The following is a 23,962-nucleotide window of genomic DNA, read 5'->3' as shown; positions in this document are numbered from 1 at the left end:
AAGTTATGTGCCAAAAAAACAATTAAATATACAATCCAAATATTAACTAGTCAAAATCTTATGCAAAAGAAAATTGTCTATCTATTCTTAAACGGCTTTGGTCATTTGGTAACAACATATTATAAATAAATTAACCGCCTTTGTTTACAATATAAACACGCGTGGTGAGGTGTTTGTATTGTAATATTGTTCTGGCAAAGCACTTTTCAACCGCCAGAATCTCTAACAAGATTCAACTCCCACCATGATTCTCTCAACGTGAACTGTTCCCATCTTCCAAAAGATTGAACCCCACCACATGAATCCATCACCGTCCAAAACATACACAATCCAAAACAAACAAAAATTTAATAACATTCTAGCTCATGACTCATGATGAACAATTTTTCTTTTTGACTTTCTGTATTTTTATCATATAATAAATGCATCACAATCAATCCAGTGATTATTAAACAAATTTTCGTTGGTTTTGACAATAAGTTCCTGGTTTGCAAGCAAGCTTTCTTTTTGTTCCTTTAACTTCGTCACAATATAAAAGATCATTCATGTCGTTATTATGTGTGCTAAACTCTCACCACTTTCTTGGACAACTCTGAATCTCTCTCTCTCTCTGTTTGCTTCTTGGGTATATTCCCAATTCTCAAATTCTACTCTTGCTTTCTGGGTTTTCATTTCTTTGATCATTCTTCATGCTTTGTTGTTGTTTTGATTTTGTGATGTTACTCTCCAACTGGGTTTAAAGATTTTTTCTCTCCTTGTTTTCACTGCAGAGGTTTCTCTTTGTTTGTGTTGATTTCCTCTGCAACCTTTTCTACTTCAAAGGTATATTTCTCAAATTGTATATCATTTTCTGAGTTTTTCTTTCTGAATTCTGATTAAAACAAGCATGTTTTCAATTTCTGATGTTTTTCTTTGCTGAATTCCCAATCTTCATATGCATGTTTCAGTTTTGATTTGAGCAGCTGAATTCCCCTGGCTACGAATTCCCCTGTTTCTCTGAATTTCCCTGGTTATTCTGGTGAGATTCTTTAATCCCAATTCAATCTTTTTTCCTTCTTTAATCTCTCAAGGATTTCAACTTCTTTGCTATTAAATTTTCTGCAAAAAAATGGGTTCTTCAATCTTCTTTCTTATATGCCTGCTTCACGTTTGATTTTTTGCCGGTTAATTTTCTCCTCTCAATTATATTCATTTTTCGATAAAAAGAATTAAACTTTGATATAGGATCATCAATTATGAAGTTTTATCACAATTGGATCATCGAGATTTTCTGCTTTCCCCATATTTTTGTTGCATGCAAGAGCTTAACTTCAATTTCCCCTGTTTCTTCACACTGTTGCAGCTAGAGTTTCCATTTTTCATTGATCTTTGATCAATTATGGCCATAAAGACCTTTGAATTGCTGAAAAGCTGCGCATCCCATGAAGAGATTATGAAAGTTCTTTCATCTGTGGCTTCCGATTTGGGCGATGTGATCGATGATGTGAGTTCACTGCAGGTGAAACCCCTAAAAGGGGCAATGACCAATGAGGTTTTTGAGGTGAATTGGCCAACCAAGAGTGATGGTCATCTCAGAAGGGTTCTGGTTCGATTATATGGGGAAGGTGTTGAGGTTTTCTTCAACAGGGTGGATGAAATCCAAACCTTTGAGTGCATGTCAAAGCACGGTCAGGGTCCACGCCTTCTCGGCCGGTTCACCACCGGTCGGGTTGAGGAGTTCATTCATGCCAGAGTATGTGATTATCTTCTTGTGTTTCCCTGTTCTGATTAATTGACGGCATGTTTGGATTAGCTTGCTTTATCTCATAATCAATTTTGGCACTTAGAAGCTACTCTTATAAGCTTGTCCCAAAATTGATTTTAACTTTAGTATCAATTCTAGAAGAATTTCCAACCATGCACTGATTCTAACAAGAAAAGTAGCTCTTAGTTATTATCCACATAAAATTGTTTGAAAATAGGAAATGAAGTGAAAACAAACTCTTTGTCATGTATTGTAATGAAAGTGGCTGCAATGATTACATTGGAATTGATGGTTTTGTGATTTGGAGAATATATGCTGAATTTTATGTCTCTATTAAGCTCTTTCCTTTTCCATTTTGCTTTATTGTTTAGTCAAAAAGGTTTTCTTTGGTGTTGGTTCTTTCCCTTCTCTATTTTACTCTCTTTTCCTTTGGAGGAATGGAAGCTTAGCATTACCTGATAGTTCTTTTGATTATTTAAGAAGCATCTATTTAATTGAATGGTGTTGACTCACCGTAAGATCAAGTGGTTCATTAACCATTCTTTTTAGTTTTATTCCTAATTCCTTCCCTATATGATATCTCTTACTTTTATGAAAATAATTAAAAAAAGTAAAAAGTCACCTGAAAAAGAGCTAAATAGATAACTGCTTATTTTGAAGGGTATCTAGAAATTTTTATCCACACATGGAAAGATGCTCATTAGTAGATATAATAATGTGTATAATATAAGCAATCAAGTTGTTGTAGCCTTTTTAATACAGACCTAAAAATGGCAAAATATAATTTAAATTTGACAAACAAATAATTGAGATCTACAGATGATTATAGTAAATTGAAATTGAATTTCAGTCATCATAACTTGGTAGACCTCATTGAATATATCAGTAATGGTATTCGTTGAGGTTGCAGAGGCAGTAATTTCATGCCTATTTAGATTATCAAGTGTTACTGGGTACTAACATGACCATAGTCATATATAGTAAGAGAAAGACAAAAACTTAAAGTACTGTAACTGTTTTTGTTTTGTGTGTGTCTCTTGTAGCATGGAAACTGTAAGTAAAGTAATAGAATCCTAAATCTCATTCCTTTTCATTTCCCAGTGGACTAAAATCAATTCAAGCAGTTGTAGAAAAGCTAACATGATGGTGGAGTTGGTAAACTGATAATTGTGTATAACATAATTTTTCTTTTCCTATTTTTGGATTTTCAGACACTCTCAGCTGCTGACCTCCACGACCCTGAAATATCCGCTATGATAGCATCTAAGATGAAGGAGTTTCACAATCTTCATATGCCTGGTGAAAAGAAGGCTCAGATTTGGCAGAGAATGAGGTAATAATATTAATAGATTAGGACAATCTTCAAAAACCTTTTTCACTTCTGTAATCTGTACAGAATAATTACATATACTCTTCATATTCTACTAGGAACTGGCTTAATCATTCCAAGAGTCTGTGCTCCCCAAAGGATGTCAAGAATTTTGGCTTGGACAATATAGATGCTGAAATAAAGATGCTGGAAGAGCTGTTATGTAAAGGAGATGAAGAGATTGGTTTTTGTCACAATGACTTACAGTATGGTAACATAATGATAGATGAAGAGACAAGATCAATCACTTTAATTGTAAGTTATCATGCTAAGCTGTAGTTATATTATATATTCCACTGTTCTGGCATTACTGATATAACTTTTTAGATTTGTATTTTATTAAAAAATCTCAAAGTGAACAACCTGTAATTGGTCCCCTGATTGTAAAGTACAATTCTATCAGTTTTCTCTATTTAGTATTTAAAGTTGATATGGGTAAACTCTCTCTCTCTCTCTCTCTCTCTCTCTCTCTATATATATATATATATATATATATATATATATATATATATATCTCCATTTTTCAAATCATATTTTTTGGTTCTGGTATTTGTTCTGGTTTTCATTTTCTCTATTGCAACATTAGAGTTACTAGCCATGAAAAGTTGTTCATTAACATAAGATTATGAACTTCTTCATACTATGTCAATGTTAGGAGGATTTTAGACACTACCATTTTTGTAAATTCATTTTTTCTGTCATCAGTCATATCTTTCAGTATAATTTTTTTTCTCTTTTTCATATTTGTTGATTATACTTTTCAATATTTGTAGGACTACGAATATTCTAGCTACAATCCTGTTGCATATGACCTGGCAAATCACTTCTGTGAAATGGCAGCGAATTACCATAGTGACACCCCTCATGTTCTCGACTACAGTAAATATCCAGGTAAAGTAAAACTCTTAAATTTTCAAATCATTTCAGATTTGAGATGACTCCATAACTGCATTACTGAGAGCACCAATTTGTTTATGGTATCCCAGATCTGGAGGTGCGTCAAAGGTTTATTTGTATTTACTTGAGTTCAGAAGGTTAGTCCACTCCTCTGACAATTTCCCTCCAACAATAAATACAACATGGTATATAGATCATGATTTTGATAATTTATACTGTTAACTATTCTCAATACTGAATGAGTGAACTACTCTACAACTTCGTTGATTTCTAAAATGGTGTACACAATTAATTCCATCCTTTTCATTTTGTGGCTGTTCATATAGCATCTACATGTGATTAAATGAAGTAAAGCTTGGTCTTGCTTAAATTTGAAGAACATAAATGAAGAAAAAGACATATTTCTCTTAGAGTTTAGGTTTGCAAATGCCTAAATGCGCCTAGGACTAGTCATCTCGACTGTGATTAATCTTTTGCTGATATGGAGCTGGCATTCATCTGTTAAATTTATGCTTAACTTATTCGATTATTAGCTACTTTGCTTATGCACTCTTTGATTTTAAAATTTGTTTTTTGAACTAATTCTATGTGTTGAAATTTTGCTGTTGTATTATGTCCTATGATTTTCAAATTTTGTCATATCATATGGTATCCAAGTCATTCATGTGCACTTTGCAGCATATCTCCAAACCGCACAATGCTTCTGAATTTCATGCTTGTTTACAAACTTAAATTGGAAACTTGTGCACAGGTAAAGAGCCGAGCAACTCTGAAGTGGAGCAGCTAATGAGTGCTGCAGAAAAATACACTCTTGCAAACCATCTATTTTGGGGATTGTGGGGACTTATTTCGGTAAGCTCTCACATTTAGCTTTTTCTGCTTGTTTTAAAGCTTACTTTTGTTGTAGCATATGTTTGGATCAGTTAATTTTTCCTCAGAATCAATTCTGACACCTTAGGGGTACTCATAGAAGCTTCTCTCCAGAATTGATATTTTGCTTTAGAATCAATTGTGGAAGGATTTCCAAACATGCACTGAGTGTGTTGCTTTGTGTGGTGCAGAGTTACGTAAATACAATTGACTTTGACTACAAGGAGTATGCAAGGCAGAGGTTTGAGCAATACTGGTTAAAGAAGCCTACTTTACTGGAATCACCAAGCATCAATATTTCCCAAGATGAATCTGTCAATGGATCTTAGTAAAGATGGCATAAAATGTGTAAATAATCTGTAAAATAAAATTGTTTGATGGATTTTAGAAAAGATATATTTGTGATCCCTCTTATTTGGGAATGCGCTGAGGAGAATAAAATTGAGAAATCCATGTTTTGTCATGTCATCTGCAATTGTTGGCTTATTAACCTAGAGAGAGAATAGCATAGCCCTCAATCTTAAATCATGAAATAGCACTTCGTGAATACTTGCTGAATGTTTCATAGCATTGACTATTTGTTGGAGAATATGATTTAATGCGATATTTTTTTTTTCATGTAACAAAGTTTAGCCCCTTCTCCAACTGTTAGAAAAAAAACTAAAATTTGAATAAATTAAATAAAACATAGTCTGGATGAAATTTGGAGTTTTATTCCACATGTAACCAGAAAAAAAAATATTGGAGTTACACATCAGTCAAACACTCAAACCTAATGGCATGCAAAATATTCCGAAGTGTAGGAAAGTATCATAACCACAAAACCAAGATGCACTTTACTTAGTGCTCCTTAGAGATACAAAGTACTTAGTGCTCCTTAGCGTTTGTGGTTTTTGAATGTAAATTCGAAAATTCAACGCTTTGGACAAAAATCTTTCAACAAAAATTAAGTTACAATTATTTTTTGCTTAATTTTAGTATAATTTCAGCCTATTATTTATAACTACAAAAAATGATTGTGATTATAGATTTGTTTCAATAAGAGGCAACATACCACCACCACTATCCTCCACCTTCGCAACTACAACAACCACTATAATCACCACCACCGTCCAAAACCACCAACACCTCCAAAGCTGCCACTCGCCGCCCCCTCTATAGCCGCCACCGCCACCACCTCCACCCTCGACTCCACTCCTCAACTTTCACAACCACCACCGCCTCACATCCTCCACCATCGCTGCCACCACCACCACCACCTCCACTCTCCACCACCACCTCCACCACCACCTCACGTCCACCACCTTCGTCACCCCACCTTCGTCGCTACCACAACCACCACCTTCACCTCCACTACCCATCTTCGCCGTGACCTTCACCACACTGTTCATATGGTCTATATATGAGCCATTCCTTTTTTCTGGATTCTCTATGATACCAACTAAACGTTACATGATGTAGACCATGAGCCATTCCTTTTCTCTGGATTCTCTTTGATGCTAAGTGAACGTTACATGATGTTGCTGAAGTTATTGACCTTCTTCAAAGCTGCACAAATTGTAACTCCAGCAGAAGCAAATGAGTTGTAAAAGTTTGGAGCGCTGCTTAAAATAGAAAAAATGTATATTACTCAGAAGTTAGTTGGTTTCGATGTTTAGTTTTAGTGTTCTAGGGGTTTGTATATGTATTTTTGGGTTCTTACTTCATGTATTGAGCTAGATATGTCAACACGAATGAGCATGTGTTGTTCTTAATTTACTTATCTAATACATTTATACTCTCATGATGTTAGTGTCGTTGGGCAACCCTTTGGATGTTAATCCAAACATCTTTGAACAAAGAAAAAATAATACATCCCAAATTGAATAGTCACACTCATGTATCCACAGACTGCAACTTGAGGAAAAGCAGTCAATAGCTTATTTCTAGTCAGTCATAGAAAGTTAGCGAATCGATAATGTTCAGTTTAGTTGGAAAAGCAGGCGATTGAACTAATTCTAAAAATGCTATATTGCTCAGCAACAAGGTTGAGATTAATTACAACTTTGAGGTTGAAATTCAGGGTACAAATAATACACCTATTAGACAAAACGAGAAACCATGGAATGAAGACTATCAACTACAGAGTTGATCAAAGCATGAGAACCACTGGTAGCAGCAAATGCAAGGTGCTTCGGAGCTTCTGCTCTATCAAAATAGAATGCACCTGATACCAGTTTCTCTTTTGGTTGTAATGCCAACCAGATAACTGTATCTGCACCTTCCTCGCTTGTTCTAAGCTTCCCTGAAAGCCTGTAAATAGTTGAATCAAATATATAATCAGACAATGCCAAATAATAGTATACTTTCTTTTATTTGATAGCCACACATGATTTTATTGCAAGGACCAATCATCCTAAAACTTAAGCGAATAGGTACAAGATATTAGGACTTGAAGTATGAAGTGTTTACAAGTTTACTTCACCTTGTGTGGAAATTTTACTATAAAGGATAGAGGTAACAAAAATCAAATTTGGCCATTGGATGTTTTCCATCAAATCAAAGATCAACTGTGTGCTCTTGAGTTGTTTTATTTTATCACTTCAATATTTTATAGTAAGAATCAATAGCTTCCATGGATAATGAAACGAAAAACAATACTTACGATTTAGAGAAGCTTGGCAAACTCTTAGCCACCCCAGGAGTTTCAGCCCAACCTGGATGCATTGAGTAAAATCCTACCCCTTTGTTCTCGTATGTCTCAGCCCACTTTTCTGTCAGTGCAACCTGGCATATCACAATCTTACATGAATGGAGGGCACACAAAAGAAGAAAAAAAAACAGAAAGCAGACAGTAATCTCTCTTAAATTCCTCTAAACATTTTATTCACAAGGATTTTAAAATATATGAAACGCAAAGATTTGCGTATACAAGATTTTAAAATTATTTCACTTGATATCAGATAGTACTATTACTGCTTGTTCTGCTCACTAAATGATATATAGAGTTAACCCTGTTTGGCAGAGCTTATTTATAGCATAAACGCTTATGCAATGTTTGAGAAAGCTTATGGAAATAGCTTATGACCTACCTATAAGTTGTTTTGGGCTTATTTTCATAAGCTGTTCATATTAGCTTATGAGTAAGAGCCAATGCTTACCTATAAGCTATTTTCAGCTTATTTAAATAAGTTTCTTAAATTAGCTTATGAACAAGCGCTTATGCAATATGCCATAAGCACTATGCCATGAGCGCTTAATTAAGATGTTCACCCAAAAACACCCTTATTCAATAAGGATTTAATTTTGGTCCACTAATATAATTTTTTTTGGTTTAAATATGCTGGAGATCCCTGAAATTGTATGGCGTATGAATATAAATCTCTGAAAAAAAAATTCCGATTTGGGATCCCTGGAATTTTTTTTAATCTAAATAAGTCCCTACCCGTGTTATGTGCTTATGTGGCTGGAATTTTGCACAATCATCGATTCCACGTGGCTTTTTTAATTTTTTTTATTCCACATGTATTAATCAATTATAATTAACAAAGCCTCGTGAAGAGAACATCGCTTCCCAGATATGTAGACAGTAGAAACATCAGCTTTAACCGATTTGAAAGCCTCGTCTTGCTAAATTGGCCCCGCAAGGAGTGATGTTCTCTTCACTGAGATAACCAACCCAAACATCTCATCTTAGGGTATCATGTAAATTGAAATGAAGGGTATGTGCATCAAAGTATGCTGATCCAAAACCAGTATCAATATCCAGTAAACTAACAGAAAATATGGTGTTTCCATTGATAATAAGTCTCAACCAACCTTATCCACATTTTCAAATCAATTTGACATGTTTACCAAACAATGCCAACCATGTTTTGCCATATTTTGCAATCAACAAGTTTGGCAATTCTTCTGATAAATAAAACAATGTCCTAAACTCCGGAGACTAGAAATCTGAGTAAAATGAGGTAATTTATTGACTGCATGCCATGTGTTATTATATTTTCTTAACCTTCTGAAATTTATTTTAGTCTACCACTATCATTGTTATTACAATGTACACATAGAAACAATTAGCTATCATTTCAGATGCAAGCACTCCCTTTAAAGTATTCTGAAACTATGAGGTAAATATATAAAGACAGGTTAAAAGTACTATGGAACAATTATGTAGTAATCTGTAAATGATCACATCACAGGAAAAACTATGTTTCCCTGATAGAGAGAGTACTAATTTAACTGACCTGAACACGCTTGTTTCGAGCATACTGTTCAACCCCATTATAGTTGCTCTCGGAATACTACAGACAAACGAATAAATTATACTAAATTCATATCAATAATAGAGTCAGCTGACATATTCATCATACAGTCACCTGAAGATCTTTGGTCAAGGGAGAAGTATACATTCCACCAGAAGAAACGGTAATGACACGTGCATCAGGTGAGGCTTTCTCCAGTAATGGTACCATCAGTTCTGTCATAGTGTAAGTTCCTAGAACATTTACAGCAAAGTTCAACTCAAACCTGGATAATGACAGGTTACGTTAAAAATCAGCAGACAATGAACATTACAGGTAACGGGTAGAATTGTAAAATTTTAATTTTCCATGTACTCACCCTTCTGTTGTGGTAACTCGATTTTGCTCAATCAAGCCAGCATTGTTCACCTTGATGCAAGAAACTTTTTCAAGATTAGATTTTGTCAAGATCATGAAGGGTCTAAAATAGTAAAACTACCGTATCGGTGGTTGTTTTATATTGCACAAGATATAATAGAAGTTTTAATTTCTTGAAATAAAACAGTATTCATCAGAAATCTATACATGTTCCATTAAGTTTCTATTGTAAAGCTACCAGCAATTACAACAACTAAGCAGTGAAGTATTGTACTCTCTCACAATACAATTGAGAATTTACCAACACATGTAATGGCAAATTCTTCTCAGAAAACCTGGAAGCGAATGACTTTATCTCCGTGACAGATGATAGGTCACAAATCTGCAAGATAAATGATTCAGTCATATAAAATCATAATGATGATTACATTTTCCAACCGATTTCCGTTTATCTCGATGAAATTGTGGAAAGTACCATACAGCTGAAATTAGGAAAGTCTAATGCTTTTGATGATTAAAAGAGACAGATTAGTGTCAGAAATAGGAAAGAAGAAAACGGTGATACCTCCAAATGTACGTTTCGATTGCCGGTTTTAGTTTGAATTTCAGAAAGAGCAGCCTCCCCTCTCTCTTTATTACGGCAAACAAGATAGACAGTAGCACCACTGGTGAAAGCCACAACATATATGATAAATAACTACACATTGGAAAAACAAAATTCCAAATACAAAAATCAGAGAAAGATCAAAACCGCTGTGCAAGACCCTCAGCTGTAGCATAGCCAATTCCTGAGTTAGCTCCTGTAACAATGCAATTCCTCCCGGGTATTTGTGTTTCCATTTCCTCTGGTTTGAATTTCTTAGAATGTTCACTACAAAATTTTAATGTATACTTTAGCAACGATCCGAGGCCAAATAACAACAGCACTAATACATAAAAACTAGCACTTTTCTATTATTCTACATTTCAACAAACAGTGCACAGGCACAATAAATAGCAGCAAATTGTCATATCTCCTTTCTTGATTTCTTCTATTTTCTTTTCCAATTTCTAGATTTCATGATATCAGGGAGGGAGGGTTAGTAGTAACATGCGACCTAACTCAACCCAAAAGCTAGCTCTAAGAGTCGAGGGTTGCTCTATCATTTATAAAGGTTATCTATGTCATATCTCTAGCCAATATGAGACTTCTAACAAATTCATGTATTCAATCTTGTATATTCCCCGGTCCTCCCAGCAATCAAAAAATAAACGAAATGAACACAATTTAAGTCGAAATTGATTACTTGAATACAATCAAAGTTGATAATCAACGTTGTTTTAGGACTACTTTGATTATGCATCTTAAAAAAAAATCACGGAAGGGACTCACAGAAAACCAGGTTTGGTGAAATTGAGGTAACCATAAACACCAAAAGCCGTTTGCCTCCATGTCTGTGGAAACAGAAACAGGTTTCATGGGGTTAAAGCATGGAATAACGAAGCAATGTGAAATTCTAAGAAAAGAGGAGAATCAGGGGAAATTGGTAGCGTGACCTTGAGAAGGAACATGGCGAGTGTTGCAATGGAGAGGTGAAGTTGAAGTTGCAGTTGCAGAGTTCCAGTTTTCATTTACGGTGCCGTTATGGGTTTCTTGTCTTCTTGAAGCGTACGTTTTATTCACGTGCGTGGCAGGTTTGGAAATTGGAGGCGACGTAGAAGCCATTACCACCACTCCTTTCTTCTTCGTTTGAAAAATTGATTTATTGATTTATGGAGCTACCCCTTAGCTATCAGCGAGTTCAGTGGGAGTTGGGTTTGGCCCCCTATGGGGCTCCGCGCCCCACCTCTTTTTTTTTAACCCATAAATGCCCTACGGAACTTAAACTTCCGTATTCAATAAAATAGAATACGGAAGTTAAAATTCCGTATTATAACTCTGACAGTCATCACCTTTTCCACCATTACTCCTCCCTCCACCAACCCCTCCACCATTACTTCTCCGTCACCAACCCCTCACCAGCCCCCTTAACCCCCTCAATGCCTCCAGACCACCCTCTCTCTCACCCTCTCCTACCTCACTTTCATCCTCACTTCCATTCTTCCTACCACCACCACCAACTCCTTCATTGGCAAGCTCTCCACCATTGGATGCAAAAAGATAACATTTGAGGTAAGTGTTGTTAGTTGTTTGTTGTATGTTGTTAGTTTAAGTAGTTGAAGTTGTTAGATTAAGTAGTTAGATTAAGTAGATTAAGTAGTTAGAATGATGATTTTCTGAATTCTGAGGTGTGTTAAAATACGGAATATAAAGTTTCGGAGTCTATACGAAAATTAATATACCGTATTCAATACGAATTATAAATTTCCGTATTCAATACGAATTATAAAGTTCCGTATGCAATATGGATAATAAAGTTCCGTATTCTCTTCCAGGGATGACAGAATCATTTTTATTTCATGAATCCCAATTGATTGAAGTTGGATTGAACAATGCTCAACCTGAAGAGGTGCCACCACCAGCATTTGTACCCCCGTGTATAAGTATAGATGTCTCGCATTTATTTACAACTGATCAGGTATTCTTTGAACAGATTTTTGCATTGTTTTGAAAGTGTAATATACCCATTTTAAATATGTCTTGATCACCCTTGTTTATGCCTTGTTTGTGTGTTGGGTATGCATCATTGAACAGATTTTCCCTACCCGTGATGATCTTATCAATTGGGTTCATGGAATTGCGATTGAAAATGGATATGTTGTGTTGATCACAAAGTCAGATAGCGGTGGGAATGGAAGCAGAAAAGCTTATGTCATGTTGGGGTGCGAGAAGCATGGTAAGTATGTTCCCTACAGAGACCCTGACCTTGTTGAAGGAACGAGAACACAAAAGACAGAATGTCCTTTTAGACTAAAAGGACGACCTATGAAAAATGGCATAGATAGAGATTGGCGGCTAAAGGTGATGGAAGGTACACACAACCATGAACCAGCTAGGTCACTAATTGGCCACAATTTTGTTGGTCGTCTAAATTCCGAAGAGAAGGAGCAAGTGGAAAAAATGTCAAAGAGTTGGGTTCCACCGAGAAAGATGCTGTTGACTTTGAAGGAAAACAATCCTTTAAACTTGACTACCATATCTCAGATTTATGGTGCTTGCAAGAGGTTAAGAAAATCCCTCCGCGGGTCATTGACAGAAATGCAACACTTGTTGAAGAAATTGGACGGTGACAAGTACGTCCACTTTGAAAGACATGAGCCTGGATCGGAAGTCATTAGGGATGTATTTTGGGCTCATCCAAATGCTATCAAACTGTTCAACACATTTCCATATGTAGTGATTATGGATTGCACATACAAAACAAACAAATATAAAATTCCATTGCTTGAGATTGTTGGACTGACTTCCACAGATAAGACATACTCCATAGCCTTTTGCTACATTGTTAATGAGGGCACAGATGACTACGTTTGGGCACTAGAGTGTATGAAGTCTCTATTAGCTGATCAAGCCATGTTGCCTAAGGTGATTGTTACTGACAGGGATCTTGCCTTATTGAGTGCTGCTAAGCAAAGCCTTCCCAACACCAGCCATTTATTATGCTTGTGGCACATCAACAAGTGTGTTTTGGCAAAGTGCAAACTGTATGTTGGTACAGATGATTTTGCTGAATTGGTTATGGGGAAGTGGGGAGAGGTGGTGGATGCTGCAACAGTTGAAGAATTTGAAGTTCAATGGATGCAATTGTTTAATATGTGCAAGGACAAATACAGCAACTTTACCTCCTATTGTTCTACTACATGGTTGGTCCACAAGGAAAAATTTGCCAAGGCATGGACAAATCATGTGATGCACTTTGGAACAACAACAAGTAACAGGTACAAAAATTATATGAGCTTAATTTATGCCTTGTTATATGTTTTTCATTTGATAGATTGTTTACATTGGAGAGTTAATAAGATATCTGTTTGTTGTTTGCAGGGCTGAGGGTGCACATGCCAGTTTGAAGAAGATGTTGCGGGATTGCAAGGGTGACCTAGCCACTTCTTGGGATGCGTCGCATAGTTTGACATGTAATCAACATACTGAAATATTAGCATCGTTTGAGCGCAGTATTCACAGAATTGATCACATTTTCATGTTCCCATTTTACACAAATATTAGAGGATTTGTGTCAAACAAATGCCTGCAGCTCATCGACGATGAACATATAAGAATGAAGTCCTACGGCGGATGCGATTGCTTGTTGAGAGAGACTCATGGACTACCTTGCGGTTGTGAACTTGCAGGTCACCGGTCAACCACTCTCTTGTCAATTAATTCTATTTGTTATTGAAAGTGACACTTTTGTGAACTTGCAGGTTATGAAAGAATTCCATATGAGTCAATTCATCCATTCTGGAAGAGACTGAGTTGGGAGCATGTACCTGAACCTGTTGCAGATACTATCAGCAACCATATTTGCGGCATGAACCATGGAGATATGCAACCAGAAGTTGAGGCATTGACACATTATTTCAGTTCTTTAGATACTGGAGGGCAGAGTATGGTAAGGAGGAAGCTTCAAGCTATCTTTAGATACTCGTGATCCTTCAGGTTTTGAGCATGTTGATAGGGAGATCAAAGAGGCAAAGAAGGCTTCGCAACCACCAAAGAAGAAGAAGCGTGTGAAGAAGTCTGATACAAGCTATTTCATGGGTCATTTTCCATCCTTTTTCCACCCATATATACACACAGTTCAGAATGTTGAGGACGATGGTAACTGTGGCTATAGAGTCATTGCTGCATTACTGGGACTACCATCAGGTGAGGAAGGTTGGTCATGTGTTAGGGAAGCGTTGATAGACGAACTTGAACGACACAGAGGATTGTATGATGAAATGTGGTCCAGACATGTGGTTAATGCCTTACATTCTCGACTCACTCTTCCTCCTGGTCATCCGGCTACCGAGGATAAATGGATGCAACTGCCAGAGATGGGATACCTTGTAGCAACCAGGTTCCAAGTGGTTTTCATATCCATCTCTTCTCAGGGTTGTTGGTCATACTTTCCACTAAGAGGAGAAGGTCCACCTCCTGTACATCGTGTTATAGCTGTTGGTCATGTGATAAATCACTTTGTACAGGTATTTTTTTATTGCGTTCACTAATATCCAGTTTGTGAATTAATTTGTTGTATTTGTAAGTTATCTAATTTTATTGTTATTCTCTATAATGTAACTCCATCTAACTCCTGGACATTCTATGCCGCCAATTGCTCTCCAGTGGGAACGGTATGTTGATCCTATATCAGTAAGCTGGTGCGTCCCATATGTTACACGTTTACACAGGTTCACATCAGAATTAGAAGCTTGGTTTGTTACTTTTGGTGTTCCTCTTAGTCACCAAAGCTATGTAGACATCACCACAGACTGACACCACACTTTGTGTAATATTCATTTGTAAACGCTCTGTAATATTAATCTGATGGGCCTTGCCCTTATGTTGTTCATTGCTGCTTTTAATAATAGTAATTTGATGGTCATTGGTATATTGATGGGCCTTATGTTACTTATCTTGCCTTTCATTATTCACGATGTAGTTATACAGGTTATTTTTCATTATAAGAGTCTAAACATAATAGGTGGAAATAGAAAGCGTGGTTAATATAAAAAGAGTCCATACAATGTCGTCACATGTCATAATATAAAAGTACACAAACAAATATATACAAATATACAGTCACTCGCCCCGACCCCTACCGCCACCCCTCCGACCTCTAGGTCCACGAGCTCTGCCTCCACGAGCGCCCTCTGCAGGTGCACCCTCTCCACGGGCTCTGCCTCCACGGGCTCTGCCTCCACGCGCTCTACCTCCACGACCTCTGCCTCCTGCAGCTCCAGCTCCTCGGACAGCAGCAAAGGCTACTCCCTGGGTACCGATGAATGCGCTGGATCTAATAAGATCCAGCGCCCTCTCAGTGAGGGATCGGGCATGCGTGCCAACTGCAAGAGCATCTGGCACCTCCAATGACTGCTCCAACAAGTCCACGACCCGACGCACAACCGTCTGCAAAAATAATGTACATAAATGTGAGTGTACAAATAAAATATCATGAACAAAAAATCACAATTGCATGAAAAATAAAATTCAAACTTACCACAGCACTGAACTCCTCCCTCCTATCATCAGGGATGATGAACCGATGGGACACACCGCCATACCACCTCATGTACTCCTCCACAGCCTCTCCCGAATGAGTAGCAGGGATCCCCTGAGGGCGCAGGTGCGGCACAAAATCAGCATAGGCAGCATCTGCGGTCTCAGCAAGGGACCCAGTCGTCTGGATCTCGGAGGGGTGTCGAGGGACATCCTAGATGTAGCCAAACTGGCGCAGAACCCTCTCTGGTAGATGTCGTCGAACAACACGGCCAAATGGCGTCCGGATGTAGCCAGAATACATGGCCCTCTGATCCCGTGGTCGATGAGCCCGATGGTCCTCAAATGGGGTCCATATAATGTCATCCACCGTCAGCTCATCGAGCATGACTCGCCTCTCATCGAGGCCTGCATGCCCGACCCGGGACATAACCCACCGCCGCGCCCTAGGCTGGTCCTGCGAGTACTCCGGATCCGCCCTCCGGATAATGACGCGATCAGAAAGGTACTCGTAGGCCCATCCTAGCAAGAATGAGCTGAAACCTCCCATCTGGGCCGTCCCCCTCCTGGACGCTCGATCAAGCTGGTCGTACAACGTAGCGAGCGCAATCGCGCCCCATGCGTACTCGGACACTCGACCGAGATCCTGCAACATACCTATCCAGTAGACGGTCGTGTGGTATCCACCGCTCTTGCTAGCAAAGAGCGTCGCGCCTAGCTGGTTCACCAGCCAAATCCGTGCAGCGTCCTCATATCGGTGCTCTACAATGAAATGAATTGAGTTAACAGTTAATAACAATACAATAATAATAGATACTATTTAATCAAGTAATAATTAAGACATACCCTCCAACGCAGCATCATACAGGGTCTGCAAGACCCCAAAGCGAATAGTCTGGCTCCTGTTCTTATCAAACTCAGCATGATAACGAGCAACAGATCCTCCCATCAACTCAGCACATAGCGCTGCACACTCGTCCCTCTCCCCCCTCCCAGGCGTATAGAACCTCGACCCCATTGGGAGATGGAGAAGAGCCGACACGTCGTCCAGGGTGATGGTCATCTCCCCAAACGGCATGTGGAAGCTACTAGTCTCCTCATGCCATCGCTCCACAAGGGCCAAAATGAGGCCTGCATCTGTCTCCGAGTAGCTGCACCAGGGTAGCTGATGAAGACCCGTCTGCTCAATCAACTCTCGAACCCTCCTGTGACTGTCTGAATCACCATCACAAGCAAGGTTCCAAACCTTCCCCCCAGCTGTGGCCACCCTCAAGTGTCGACGGTCCACATACCGCTCGTCTGTGCGTAGGAGTGCATGCCACGTCCAGGGAGCCTTGTGATCAGCATAATGCGTGAGAAGCGACAGATCAACAGGCCCCCCCGGAAACGGCGGCAACCTCTGGATCAGGTCCTCCTCGCCACCCTGTGCCTCTGGCACGACATCAGCATCAACATCAGGAGGAGGAATACTATCCTCGTCATATGACCCCTCCTCGCCGGATGACTCCTCGTCGGATGACTCATCGCCAGATGACTCATCGCCGGATGACGACTCGCCTGATGACTCCTCGCCTGGTGACTCATGGCGAGGTACCTCAACCATGGGAGACGGCGGAGGTACCTCAACCATGGGAGACGGCGGAGTAGGAACTGGATCAGTAGGCTCAACTGGAGCTGGAGCTGAAGCCTCTACCATGGGCGACTGCATAGAATCAACTGGAGCTGGAGCTGAAGCCTCAACCGCGTGAGAGGTCGCAGCATGATCGCCGCGCCGGCTAGAAGCATGTAATCGCCGGTGTCTATCCTCTGTAGGCCCCGCATCCTCACTAGCTCGAGACCTCTTTCTGTTCTTCATTCTCACTATATATTCAGAGCAAACATTTTCTAAATAAATTCACTGAATAAATTATACTCGCTCAATTACTAAATTTCTCAATTAAATCTCTAAATAAAATCACTAAATAATTCACGATGTTAATTATAAGTTTAAAAACATTTTATAAATTAACTAAGCTAATTAGATTAGGTTTTATAAATAAACTAAGCTAATTATATTAAGTTTTATAAAAACATTTTATAAATTAAGTTTATAACTCTAAACAGACACCAAATACGGAACATTAAGTTTCATATCCAATACGGAACATTAAGTTTCATATCCAATACGGAACATTAAGTTTCATATTGAATACGGAATATTATGTTCCGTATCGAACCAGAACTCCATTAACGACATTGCATGATTGGAACTCGCCCCAAAGACCAATTTATACAATTTCAGCCAACCTAACATCTACTTAAGCATAAATCGACTATCCTAGGGTTGAAAGATTCCATAATTTCAAGTTAAATGGTGAATTCAAGTTGAAATCCAAACTTACTTACCTCTAGGTTCAATGCAATGAATGGGGAGAATGGGGTTGATGATGGAGACGATGGTACCCTGTCCAGATGATGATTGAAGCAAGGAGAGCGTCGGTCTCGAAGATTGCAGAGCAAGGGTTGGGAAATGGGTTTGGAGCGCTGAAATGGGTTTTGAAAAAACCCCTGTCGATTACATAGTAATATAATACGGAACTTTATATTCCGTATTGAATACGAAATTTAATATTCCGTATTCTTTTAAAAGGGGGTTTTTCCGTAATTTCCCCACTTTAAGTGGGGCGCGGAGCCCCATAGGGGGGGCCCCAAACCCAACTCCCGAGTTCAGTTCTTCATGTGTGATACTAAATTTTAGATATTTATGTTTTCATAAATTAACATGATTTGTTCATATTTCTAGAAATGGTTATTTGTGAATTTTATGTTTATTACACAATCATCGTTAAAATGATTTTGAATTAGTTTTGTTGATGATTTTATTTATTTTAAGTCATTAAAGTAGGCTGCACATGGATTGAGGAAGTCCCTTTTGAAGTGAACTTGCTTGTTTTTGCAGACTTTTTAACCTCTCTATCAGTCTAAGTTTAATGTTATTTAGTCATCTTTCAAAAAAAGAGTAGGGTGCACATGGGTATGATAGATCTTATTAACATGTTCTATCCAAATTGATTTGAAGTTAAAAAAATGGATTAGAGAGGATTCATGGATTGGATTGAATTCTAGAAAGGGGAAATTTTATAAAAATGAAATCCGAATCAAATCACAAACCAATATATATATATATATATAAATATTATAGGCAAAATGTTAATTTTCTTTTAAAAAAATGGTTAGTTGTTAGTAACTATTGGTATTTTGCTGGGATTAATTTCAGTTGCCTTACATTTAGTTGGGATAAATTAGTAACATGTTTGTTGATACACCTTAGTAGCTTGTCGTTTGACTCACTTAATTTCATTTTTTATAATGAAGGTTTACTAGTATTTTAATAGAGATCCAATCAATTCATCCTATCCAGCAGTAATATCATCATTTTAAGACACTTTTAGCCTTTATGTTTCAAGCATGGTGTCTTGTGGATTGAGCGATGGTCACTCTGTTAGTATGTCTGCACGCACTGGGAAGCTTAGCCGTGGCGATCTCCCTCAAAATCGCTATGGTTATGGCAATCAGAGAGTCTGGTAAAGCATACCAGAGGGCGGGTCACTACTCAAATTGGCTGGCCTGGAGAGTTGGGGAGCTACAGGGAGGCCATGGGAGCACCCCTCCAAATCCACGAGTGAGGACACTTGTGCGTTTGACTTAGCAGGATGAAACAAGGCCTTAGACGAGGTTCAAGGGCTCTTGGGCTGAGTATTATCAGGCCCAATAGTCCATTAGGTGATTAAACCTAAGGTTATACCTATCTTGTATCCACCACTATCTATAAAAGGAAAAAGGTTTATTTGTAAAAGGGGTTGATTCATTTTATACCAAAAGCGAATAGTTTTTTATAAAATTCTACTTCCGCAAGAGTTTCAGATCTAGATCACTTCTATTGCTCCCCAAGTGTGAATAAGGACCATTGAAACTACAAAACTACTTCAATGTTATAGCTAAGAAGTACTTCTTTGTAGCTAAATTATGTTCCTTCGTGGAAAGCCGGGTATAAACAAGTAGTTGACTTTAAAATGCCTTTAGAACTATACATTAGTAAGGTACATGCTCAAACAATATATTCAAAGAGGCGTAAAAACTTTAAATTCCATTTATCATGTTTCTTGTATATAGTACGAACGGTAAGACCAAGATTTGGTTTCATGTACATCTCTAGGTTTTGATAATAACATGTATATATTTTGAGTATGAATAACTTTGGTACTCTAACGTTTATCTTTTGTGTATTTGACAAACAGGTTCTGATTCTGATTGAAAGAGATTTTTCATCAGAAGTCAAAGACCAAAGTGTTGACCACCAAACCGCTTCTGCACTCACTACGTTCAAATGAACGGTAGTTGACTACTTCAGATGTTCTGAAGATTAAAGCTCTGATGTGGGCTCTGATGAATCAACTGCTGAAGACTCTGAAGACCAGAAGTTCTGAAGTGAACGGTCAAAGATTCTGAGGACTTGAAGATTCTGGAGACCCAAGAAAACTGGCTCTGAAGACCAGAAGTTCTGAATGAACCGGTCCAGAAGCTGAAGACTTGAAGCTCTGAAGATCCAAGCATCCTCTTGACTCTAACTAGAAGCTTCACAAGTAAACATTTGAAACGCGCCTTTGAAGATCAGAAGTCAGCTGTAAAGGACAAAAGGTCACTATCAAATAGTACATTCGCAGTGTACTATCCTGACCAGTCTACCTACGAGGATCAGCCTTGTACGTTCTGGAATTTCCAGAAGTACCCTCCAGCGGATAGAATCTCACAACGGAAATATCACCTCTTGCTTGGAGTATTTAAAGGCTTAAGAAAGGAAGAAAAAGACTAAGACACCGCGTTGCAATACAACTCTCTTTCAAGCGAAAACCTTAGCAATCTTTTTCTTCATTGTTCATAACTTGTTTACACTCTGCTTGTTTAGAAGCAAATCTTTGTAAACCCAAACCTTCAAACTCTTAATTGTATTTCCTTAAGGGACTGGTTAGGTCAGTAGCCTTGAGAAGACTAAGACTTGTGTGTCTTGGTGTTTGCTAGTTCTTAGGATTGTTAGTCACTGAGCAAGGTGTGCTAGTGCCGTCGTAACAACCTTTGATTAGTGGATTACCTTCATTCGACGAAGGAAGAAATCACCTTAACGGGTGGACTGGATTAACTTGAGGATTTGTTCAAGTGAAACAGAATAAAATCCTTGTGTGTTTCTCTCTTTACTCTTTACTCTTCTACCTTTGAATCTGAGAGTTTAAGTGAACCTTAAAAAGAAACCATTTTTATTTCAAACCCTATTCAAACCTCAATTTCTAGTGTTTTTCATATTTTCACGAACCTCACTACATAGAATATTTGTTGAGGGTATGTATGATTACAATAATTTCCATAATGAGCCAATTAAGCATGCCAACTGCCTCTCATGGATAAGAAGAATTAAGCAAGAAAGAAAACATTTCTTGTAGAGCAGACAGAATTTTATTTCTAAAAAGATTGCGGTTTTAAGGTAGAACCTAGAGTTACCAACAGGAAAGCTATCCAAATAAAATTGAACTCTATCTTCAATTGAATAAAGTGTGACACATTATTTAGGTGGATTTCACGTAAATTTTGTCTTATGAGGGAGAGTGTGTTCGAATTTTTTTTTTGCGAGCATTTGATATTTGATAGCTTTTCTTTTGTTTAAAGCACAAATCTTCTTCACTAGAGGTAATCCCAATGAATAAGTGTGAGTATTCTCCACTAAAGGTAATCACAATCTATGACTTTGTCTGTTAATAATAAACACAATTGCATACCTGAAGTTTATGAAATAGCTTCTATTTTAGTTGTTTATTTATTTAAGAAAATAGTCATTTCATTGGTTTGTAACAAATAGCATCCCTACATACATAAATTAGCTTGCAATCCATTGGTGAGCGGTTTCCACCCAGATTTAGCGATAACACCTTCGATTATCCCATTTCAATGGTTTCAATGAAACATGACAGTTTGCAATCCAGCAAGTGGTGTGTGTTTGAATTTTCGTTGAACTAAACGTGGATTCATATTGAAGACAACATATCAAAATCCTGTTTTTCTGATCCACAATTAACATGACAAAATTTAGCTTCCCAGTTAGTTACTGTTTTGAGATACATAAAATCATGTTTGCGTTGCTTCAACGCCAAAACAAACATGCATTAAACTTTTTCTATTGATGCATTTCAAAATTGCTGAACTCAGATTCACTCAGAAGCTGCATAAACATCAAGCAAGATAAAAATGTCAGTTTAATGAGATACGCATAGATGATTTATAAACATGCACATTCTAGTCCAAGCACTAGATATTTGTAAATATGTCAAATTAAAATAATTCAACCATTACATTGAAATAAAAGGGCATGTAAAGCGAGACATGATGTGGGATCTATTATTTTCTTGACTTCAGTATGCACACAAAGTCTTGCCTGGGACCATGTTCAATTGACTTGACTTAAAGCCATTAATTAAGCAGTCAAATATTGACATTGAGCAATAGCCACAAGTTGGTTTTTTCATTGACTTTGTTTGGTGAATGATTTAGCTTCTTCTAATTGCTGTCTGTCTTTAAAGCTAGCTAGGTTTCACTTCACTCAACACATACAATGATACAAAATATTTTCCAAGAGAGTTCAGCAAATCATCTCACCATGTTTGGGTGCAGCAGGTTCAGTCTGTTTAGTGTGGTGGGAATTCTATGCATCTGTTTCTTTGTTGAAAGTTCCCATAAAAACAAGTGTGTGGAGTCAGAGGGGCAAGCTCTTCTTGGGTTGAAAGGTGGTTTCACTAATGGATGGAAAGTTCTTTCCTCATGGAATGGTGAAGATTGTTGCAAGTGGGAAGGAATTGTGAAATAATGGCAATTTACCATTATTATCTCTTGTCATATCATTCAATTAATATACCAATAATGGCTTTGAACAATCCAAAATCTGATTGAGAGCCTTGACTCCAGCTTGAATACCTGGTCAAATTGACCGTTCCTGATATATTGCTATGGACAATTATATCATATTATTAGGCTTAATTGCTTTGTCTTCTCCATGGTCTATATACAAGAAAGGAAAAAGCTGAACAAGAGTAAGAGAGCACAATCGAGTATTGATCTCACCTTCCTAGCTTCACACTTCTTCCATTTCCATATTCTGGGCAATATTTTGTGAAGGCTCCATCGCGTCCTGCCTCGAGTGCACGGGTCAGATCGTGGCTGTGTTAATCTTGGGGAGCAAAACCGGCAGTTGGGATTTGCACCGGAGTCCGCCGGAAATTTTGCTTCTGGTCAGTGGTTTGCCACGGCACAGCATCAACTACTCTAATATTCCAACAATCGGAAGCAAAATTTAAAATTGTTTGTGCTGATCACGCTACTGCTCAACAAAATTAGGTAGGAGAAAGCGATTAGTCTAAAAGATAAGCATCTTTCTATCCCACAAAATTATACAATATTTTTTTGTTAATTATCTGCTTGTCATGCCTTCTTGTTTGGAGATATACATCTTGAGCATGCCATGCATTAGAGTATCTGTGTGTGGTCAGAAACCTGATATATGAGGCTAGTGTCTCTGAGGCTGGATTTATTGTGTTGCTCTTCCTGTAAGATCAAGTATTAATCTAGTAGTACAACTCTATGTTTTGATGATTACATGTTAACTATTGTGTATGAACAATTAAGGTACTCTAACGTTGTTTTCTGAGTGTTTTAATGACAGGCTCTGACTCTGATCTGATTACACATAAATCAGAAGCACTATGCTCAAAGAGTAACCTCCGCAACGCTTTCACACTCACTATGTTCAATCTGAACAGTAGAATAAGCTTCAGAAGATCTGAAGATAGTAAAGCTCTGATATGGATTCAGTTCACTTGAAGTTCTGAAGACCAGAAGCTCTGAAGGATCAGAAGCTCTGAAGGATCAGTGTAACACCCCGATTTCGGTGGCGTCACTTTAGTAACCAAAAGGAAACTTAAAGCGGAAAAACGTGAATATTTTTTTTCGATAATACAATCAAAGACTGAAAGAAATAAACTCCCCAACAAAAGATAACGGAACTAATATACAATAATAATTACAGCCCCCGCTGTAAGAAACAAACCACGTCACGAGTATCCTCTAGTGACGGGAAGTAGTAAAAAGTAGCGCCCGTAGGCAATATGTACAGTCCAAAGGAAAAGTTAAGTGTTCGCAACACCATCCCTAAAAAATGAGAATAAGTTAGCCCAAACGGCCTAAAACAAGACCCCCTAGTCCAACCAACTCTCTGTGATTTCCGTAGAGAAACCCCACAAAAAGCTATCGGCAGGAAACTACCCTGTCCCCAACTAGAAGCATGACGG

The 23,962-nt window shown here is 38.0% G+C and overlaps 5 protein-coding genes across 13 annotated transcripts in view; 2 read left to right on the top strand and 3 right to left on the bottom strand.

Annotated features, from left to right (window-relative positions):
- The first annotated feature begins 467 nt into the window (after positions 1-467).
- Positions 468-5,348, top strand: LOC130738040 (probable choline kinase 1). 2 transcript variants are annotated; one of them, XM_057589941.1, is made up of 10 exons: positions 468-625; positions 771-822; positions 948-1,018; positions 1,343-1,732; positions 2,956-3,077; positions 3,173-3,368; positions 3,887-4,004; positions 4,100-4,147; positions 4,762-4,862; positions 5,072-5,348. In XM_057589941.1, the coding sequence occupies exons 4-10, from the start codon at positions 1,379-1,381 to the stop codon at positions 5,207-5,209; spliced, it is 1,077 nt and encodes a 358-aa protein (XP_057445924.1). In that variant the 5' UTR covers positions 468-625; positions 771-822; positions 948-1,018; positions 1,343-1,378; the 3' UTR covers positions 5,210-5,348. The 2 variants fall into 2 exon arrangements, with proteins under 2 accessions (XP_057445924.1, XP_057445925.1); XM_057589942.1 differs by lacking the exons at positions 771-822; positions 948-1,018 and having other exon boundaries at positions 473-625.
- A 1,497-nt stretch (positions 5,349-6,845) lies between these two features.
- On the bottom strand, positions 6,846-11,184 carry LOC130738041 (uncharacterized). The gene is made up of 10 exons (XM_057589943.1): positions 11,015-11,184; positions 10,851-10,912; positions 10,230-10,349; positions 10,044-10,143; positions 9,780-9,860; positions 9,480-9,529; positions 9,236-9,386; positions 9,104-9,160; positions 7,525-7,646; positions 6,846-7,172 (listed from the first exon to the last, which is right to left on the bottom strand). The coding sequence occupies exons 1-10, from the start codon at positions 11,087-11,089 to the stop codon at positions 6,962-6,964; spliced, it is 1,029 nt and encodes a 342-aa protein (XP_057445926.1). The 5' UTR covers positions 11,090-11,184; the 3' UTR covers positions 6,846-6,961.
- A 573-nt stretch (positions 11,185-11,757) lies between these two features.
- LOC130738036 (protein FAR-RED IMPAIRED RESPONSE 1-like) lies at positions 11,758-13,996 on the top strand. The gene is made up of 3 exons (XM_057589933.1): positions 11,758-12,036; positions 12,153-13,336; positions 13,440-13,996. The coding sequence occupies exons 1-3, from the start codon at positions 11,863-11,865 to the stop codon at positions 13,792-13,794; spliced, it is 1,713 nt and encodes a 570-aa protein (XP_057445916.1). The 5' UTR covers positions 11,758-11,862; the 3' UTR covers positions 13,795-13,996.
- Positions 13,997-15,054: 1,058 nt separating this feature from the next.
- LOC130738038 (protein MAINTENANCE OF MERISTEMS-like) lies at positions 15,055-18,140 on the bottom strand. The gene is made up of 4 exons (XM_057589940.1): positions 17,982-18,140; positions 16,443-17,456; positions 15,598-16,358; positions 15,055-15,506 (listed from the first exon to the last, which is right to left on the bottom strand). Exons 2-3 carry the CDS (start codon positions 17,449-17,451, stop codon positions 15,811-15,813), a joined length of 1,557 nt encoding a protein of 518 aa, XP_057445923.1. The 5' UTR covers positions 17,452-17,456; positions 17,982-18,140; the 3' UTR covers positions 15,055-15,506; positions 15,598-15,810.
- A 3,486-nt stretch (positions 18,141-21,626) lies between these two features.
- LOC130738037 (uncharacterized) overlaps positions 21,627-23,962 on the bottom strand; it is a 46,419-nt gene continuing 44,083 nt past the window's right edge. For 2 of the 8 annotated variants that reach the window (XR_009019114.1, XR_009019118.1), the window contains 2 exons: positions 22,278-22,995; positions 21,627-21,843 (listed from right to left, as the gene is read on the bottom strand). The gene's annotated coding sequence lies outside the window, so the exon portion shown is untranslated. The remainder of the gene's footprint in view (positions 21,844-22,277; positions 22,996-23,962) is intronic. The other 6 variants (XR_009019117.1, XR_009019119.1, XR_009019122.1 and 3 more) reach the window with 4 other exon arrangements.

This window comes from Lotus japonicus, chromosome 2 (assembly GCF_012489685.1).
Source record: "Lotus japonicus ecotype B-129 chromosome 2, LjGifu_v1.2".
Taxonomy (NCBI): Eukaryota; Viridiplantae; Streptophyta; class Magnoliopsida; order Fabales; family Fabaceae; genus Lotus; species Lotus japonicus.
Note: the sequence above shows the minus strand (reverse complement) of the source record. Positions and strands in the feature narration are given on the sequence as shown.

Excerpts from the sequence above, each read along its gene's own strand:
- LOC130738040 (XM_057589941.1), top strand. The coding sequence starts at position 1,379 with ATGGCCATAAAGACCTTTGAATTGCTGAAAAGCTGCGCATCCCATGAA. Across the intron at positions 4,148-4,761 it reads TATTTACTTGAGTTCAGAAG|GTAAAGAGCCGAGCAACTCT; the intron begins GTTAGTCCACTC and ends ACTTGTGCACAG. Across the intron at positions 4,863-5,071 it reads GATTGTGGGGACTTATTTCG|AGTTACGTAAATACAATTGA; the intron begins GTAAGCTCTCAC and ends TGTGTGGTGCAG.
- LOC130738038 (XM_057589940.1), bottom strand. The coding sequence starts at position 17,451 with ATGAAGAACAGAAAGAGGTCTCGAGCTAGTGAGGATGCGGGGCCTACA. Across the intron at positions 16,359-16,442 it reads GTATGATGCTGCGTTGGAGG|AGCACCGATATGAGGACGCT; the intron begins GTATGTCTTAAT and ends ATTTCATTGTAG.
- LOC130738041 (XM_057589943.1), bottom strand. The coding sequence starts at position 11,089 with ATGAAAACTGGAACTCTGCAACTGCAACTTCAACTTCACCTCTCCATT. Across the intron at positions 9,861-10,043 it reads ATCGAAACGTACATTTGGAG|ATTTGTGACCTATCATCTGT; the intron begins GTATCACCGTTT and ends TTTATCTTGCAG. Across the intron at positions 7,173-7,524 it reads TTGCCAAGCTTCTCTAAATC|GCTTTCAGGGAAGCTTAGAA; the intron begins GTAAGTATTGTT and ends AACTATTTACAG.
- LOC130738036 (XM_057589933.1), top strand. The coding sequence starts at position 11,863 with ATGGATAATAAAGTTCCGTATTCTCTTCCAGGGATGACAGAATCATTT. Across the intron at positions 12,037-12,152 it reads ATTTATTTACAACTGATCAG|ATTTTCCCTACCCGTGATGA; the intron begins GTATTCTTTGAA and ends ATCATTGAACAG. Across the intron at positions 13,337-13,439 it reads GGAACAACAACAAGTAACAG|GGCTGAGGGTGCACATGCCA; the intron begins GTACAAAAATTA and ends TGTTGTTTGCAG.